Source organism: Bidens hawaiensis, unplaced genomic scaffold (genome assembly GCF_021521415.1).
Source record: "Bidens hawaiensis isolate Kalapana, Puna unplaced genomic scaffold, B.hawaiensis_p1.1 tig00002307_1, whole genome shotgun sequence".
In the NCBI taxonomy this organism is placed as follows: domain Eukaryota; kingdom Viridiplantae; phylum Streptophyta; class Magnoliopsida; order Asterales; family Asteraceae; genus Bidens; species Bidens hawaiensis.
Genome location: NW_027491124.1, coordinates 1,662,134 through 1,667,112, shown reverse-complemented (window position 1 = coordinate 1,667,112; position 4,979 = coordinate 1,662,134). Strand labels below are relative to the sequence as shown.

General features: G+C 33.1%; 1 protein-coding gene across 1 annotated transcript; it reads left to right on the top strand.

The window, feature by feature from the left end:
• Nucleotides 1-215: 215 nt before the first annotated feature.
• Nucleotides 216-3,974, top strand: LOC143616723 (protein trichome birefringence-like 39). The gene is made up of 5 exons (XM_077089476.1): nucleotides 216-548; nucleotides 747-921; nucleotides 2,854-3,029; nucleotides 3,103-3,261; nucleotides 3,468-3,974. The coding sequence occupies exons 1-5, from the start codon at nucleotides 286-288 to the stop codon at nucleotides 3,757-3,759; spliced, it is 1,065 nt and encodes a 354-aa protein (XP_076945591.1). The 5' UTR covers nucleotides 216-285; the 3' UTR covers nucleotides 3,760-3,974.
• Nucleotides 3,975-4,979: the final 1,005 nt, after the last annotated feature.

The following is a 4,979-nucleotide window of genomic DNA, read 5'->3' as shown; positions in this document are numbered from 1 at the left end:
GTGGGTTAACCCGCCTTGCTTGGTGTTGAGGCGGGTACATACCTCTTCAGTACTTAAGCTGTTTCTTGGTTACAGTAATTTGAGATGGACAATTTTATGAAAAATGGGAATTTAGGCTGAACCAATATGTCTTTTAAAAGATAATATTAATTTATATGTATATATATTTTTTATTCATTATATTATTACAAATATAATTTACACTCCCTCTCTCTTCGTATATTCTGCCAATATATACCTTGACACACCAATACAACACCACCAATTTGGATCGGAACCCAAGAAATGGGATCCTTCACCTCATTATTATTAAGCTTGTCATTATTTTTGTTTTTTTATCAAATAAATGCCACTTCTTTCCTTAACTCTTCAAAAGCCAATTCTTGCAATCTCTTCAGAGGCAAATGGGTCTATGATCCATCTTACCCTCTTTACAACCCTGCTACCTGTCCTTTCATCGACCCGGAATTCGATTGCGTCAAATACCGGCGACCCGACAGAGCGTATCTCAAGTACAGGTGGCAACCTTTCGGCTGTAACCTTCCAAGGTTTGTACTTTCTTTTTGCTGTTTTTGGTTGGGTGGGTGGGTGAAAGCACACAGCAAATATGGGAAACATTAATTTTGTTCGGTTTTCTTCTCTGGAGTTGGGGGTCTCGATGAAAACAGTCAGTCTATCTCTCCCTAGGGATAGAGGTATGCTTGCTGTTTTTTGTGTTCGGTTTTTAACGGAATTGGTTATTGTAGGTTTAATGGTGTGGAGTTCTTGCAGAAATGGAGGGGGAAGAAGATCATGTTTGTGGGTGACTCACTGAGTTTTAACATGTGGATCTCACTGAGTTGCATGATCCATTCATGGGTGCCAAATGCTAAGTATACACTTGTCAAAAGTGGTGGAAGTCTTACAGATCTTACATTTCAAGTTAGTTTCTTATTTTTATTTTTTAATTGATATTTTGTTTTTCTTCTGGTCAATTATTATCTATTCAACTACCTCCGCATTTCTTGTTCGTTATTGGCATATTATTCTTTTACGTAAAGTTTAAATAATTCATTTATATGATGACAAGATAAAATGAATTTAAGAAGAAAACGGAAATCACTTAATAAAGAATATTATACTTTTATATTTGGTAATAGGTTGATTCAGCTCGCAGTCGTGGATTTAGCTAATATAATAATCGACTTTCGTCACCTTTTGAATCGAAAGGAGCTCAGTTTTCGGTTCGGATTAAAGATTACTAGTAAAGAGAGTTGGTAGAAAAGTTGATACTTGCTCGACTTTGCTCGTTCATTGAACAGTTTTACATTATTATACGAGTCATAATTAAAACAAGTATGTTTTTACTAGGGTTATCGAAACTGTTTTGTATATTCTTTTGAATTTATAAACAATTAATTAATACATACAATAAAAAAATACTTTCGTTTCATAAAACTACTTAAATATTTTTAATTATCTTGCATAGTTGGTTTAATTATTTTATAATGCTTAACTTGAACGTTAACTACAAGAAATATATAAGAATAAGTAATTTTAGTTTATTATTACATAAATAATGAAATGATTGGCAGGCAATTGATGCACGCCTTTGAGTGTTTCATGCCCATTTGTCTACGTTAGTGGAAAAAGCGAACGTCTTTTTCTAATTTCATGATCATGCGTCTATTACAACTTGTAACTCATTTATTGTACAAATCGAAAGGCGGCTCTGAAATATATAAATATGACTTTTCTTTAATTATTAAAACTCAAATGATTGAGTAAATATTTATTTATCTATCTCGTTAATGGACCAACTTAGTTTTCTGTTAAAGTTTTAATAAAAAAATATTATTTTTTGTGTGGTGGGAAGGTGGTGGTACACCGTTTTAGTAATATAAGGGTTGGATGAGAATGAATTGTGTGCGTTTTATGAGGAATGATAATAGGTGATTTCATTCTATTTACTAACAATATCTTTTTTTTATTCTCATATAATGGTATATTCCCTTTCGTCTCTAATTTCTGCGTACCAGACACTATCTTTGTGTATTTCTTGCTTACTTTAAGTGTTTTGGAATAATTACTCGATTTGGTCGCGGATCTAATGTATCCAAAGATAGATTTTTGGTTTTTTAGTTTTTCAAAATTGTTGGTTGGTTTGATGATTTGTTCCGATTTTCATAATCGGCACGATTCGATTTCAACTTTCCTAGTTTTAACTATTAGGCAGTTACTTTTGGAAGAAAAAGATTGCCGAAATATGAACTTGGGCTAAAAAAATGTTAATTAATAATTAACTTATTGTTACACATTTGGCTATAAAAATATTGTGCTACATTATTTATTAGGTTTTTATTATATAAAATACATAACATTCAAAAATAAAAACGATAATCCATAAATTCAATAATAAAGCTTATTTTTACGGGTTTAGTTTGGTTTTTATGGTTTAGTTCAGTTCAATCTACCCGAGAATCCAACAACAAATTAAGAACTTGGTGTTAAAAGTAGATTAAGTCAAACCATCGATTTTGTGTCAGGCTCGGCTAATTCTGTTATGATTTGTAAGTTATTTTGATTACGGGCCAACTAATTCGGTTTCATGTGCACGTCCATATATTTGTTTCCATTTTTCTCATTTATTATCGATTTTTAAATCAAAAAAGTTAAAATATTAAGTAATTACTTTACTTTTATAAAGTAAATAAGTACGTGCATGTATAAATATTTAACAAAAATTATTTAAAATCAAAACTTAAGATCATTTTTAAGTCATTGATCATCTACCAAGAGATGTTAAGGTAGACCAATTATACAACCGTAAATGAGGCATGTATTAAATTTAACATATTCGTTATTGTTTAACAGGATTATGGTATAAAACTGTCAATATATCGCACCACTACTCTAGTCGACATTGTTAATGAAAACGTAGGACGCGTGCTAAAACTTGACTCGATCATTCAAGGAAACGCGTGGATGGGAAATGACATGTTAATCTTTAACTCATGGCATTGGTGGACTCATACGGGCCGTGACCAACCGTAAGTTAATTTACTTTATGATCACATTGTATAAGAGTTTTTATATCTTTGATCCTAAACTAGTCGAATGCAGGTGGGATTACATAGGCGAAGATGGAAAATTATACAAAGACATGAATAGACTTGTGGCTTATTATAAAGGGATGACAACATGGTCGAGATGGGTAAATCGTAATGTTGACCCTTCGAAAACCAAAGTTTTCTTTCAAGGCATTTCCCCGGTCCATTATGAGTATGTTCTCTAATTTTGATTTTTTATAATGATAATAATAATAGTAGTAGTTGTAGTAAAAATTAACTTATAAACTTATTGTTTGATGTAAGTTGGTAAGATAGTGTTTAATTAATAATTATACTAAAATCAATAGATATAGTTGTTTTATGTCCAAAATCAGTGAATACTAGTTTTTAACTAAATTTCTAACATGAATCACACAGGGGAAAGGACTGGAATGAGCCATCAAAAACGTGCAAGGGTGAAACCCAACCATTTTTTGGTTTACGGTATCCAGCAGGCACACCTATGGCGTCTGTGGTACTCAATAAAGTGTTGGCACGTGTCAAGAAACCAGTCTACTTACTCGACATCACGACACTTTCTCAATATCGAAAGGATGCTCACCCAACGTACTATAGTGGCAACCACATTGGTCTAGATTGTAGCCATTGGTGTCTTCCTGGTTTACCAGATACTTGGAACATACTTCTAAATGCAGCCATCTCCGGCTAGATTGGATATACGATTGATCTTAAAATATAATTGGTTTGTATATGAACAAATAATACAAACATGCCATGTTTGTATGATTAATTTCTTTTCTTAGAATTCCTTGTGTTAGGGTGTGCGATTTATTGGTCATAGTCTCAATGGCTTCGATAGTGTTCTTTTTATACATTTTGGTTCATAATTGTTTGTGAAATAAAGAGATTGAACAAGCTGATGATTCTTTTGTAAAATCTTGACATTTGATTCTACCTGAATTGCTATATTTTAATAATTTATGCTATGATAGTAAGAGTATAATTTTGTAATTATTCTGTCAAAACATTCATCCTTCATAATAATATTTAGGTGCTCGTGTTGTCGGTGGCAGGGTGGCTGATGTTGGTGCTTCGTTTGCTAGTGCACTGGTTGTCGGTTCGGTTATGTTGTTGACTGTGAAGGTGTGATATTTCTTGAGCTACACGAAACAGGCGAACTAATTAAGGAAAGAAAAGATAAAAGGATTTGAAACCAATCCAACTTATGAATTAACAAAACCTAAGCGCCTAAGCATGTAAATAGGCTAAGCAGCTATGATGACACAAAGAAAAACAAAAATGTTAAGCATAGTCTTAAAGTGAGGAGTTATTACCAATTAAATTAATTAAGCATGATGGTCCGTAAAGAAAAACCTGCAAATGAAGAGCGCCCAACATTAAAGATTGCAGACGGTATGAACCGTAAAATAAGAAAAACCAAGTATAAAATCGGGTAAAAATAGTGCAATTTGAAATATTAAATTGTTAAACCGAGTCTCAGGATCGTACCATGGCTACAACATAAGTTTCCACGCCAAAAAGTGAAGCATGATCACAGCCTAAAGAAAACCAATCTCAAGAGGTAGCATCACGGTTGCTGTTCAAACAGCCGCACATTACAAAAATTGAAACCCTAAACCACATAAAGGGCTGGATGGCTAAGATCTACGGCATGGCTGCAACATAAGTTGCCACGCCAACAGCTAGTAAAGGCCACTATTCGGAAAAAAGCCGATAAAACCACTATCGGGATATCAGTGTCTAGAAAATAAGACCTGTAAGCGCAATGAAGATACATAGAAGAAGAAAGCGTCAAAAGGCAGCAAAATGTGTAAAGAAATGCAACACGTGTGACAGGGTTTGATGTTACCTTTTTTTTATTTGTTTCTTCCCGGTTCAATAAAAACTAAAACGTTCATCAAACTTAAG

Bases quoted from the DNA above. Each gene is read 5' to 3' on its own strand.
- LOC143616723 (XM_077089476.1), top strand. From the start codon at position 286: ATGGGATCCTTCACCTCATTATTATTAAGCTTGTCATTATTTTTGTTT. The intron at 3,030-3,102 runs GTAAGTTAATTT...AGTCGAATGCAG, and splicing joins CATACGGGCCGTGACCAACC to GTGGGATTACATAGGCGAAG. The intron at 3,262-3,467 runs GTATGTTCTCTA...TGAATCACACAG, and splicing joins ATTTCCCCGGTCCATTATGA to GGGAAAGGACTGGAATGAGC.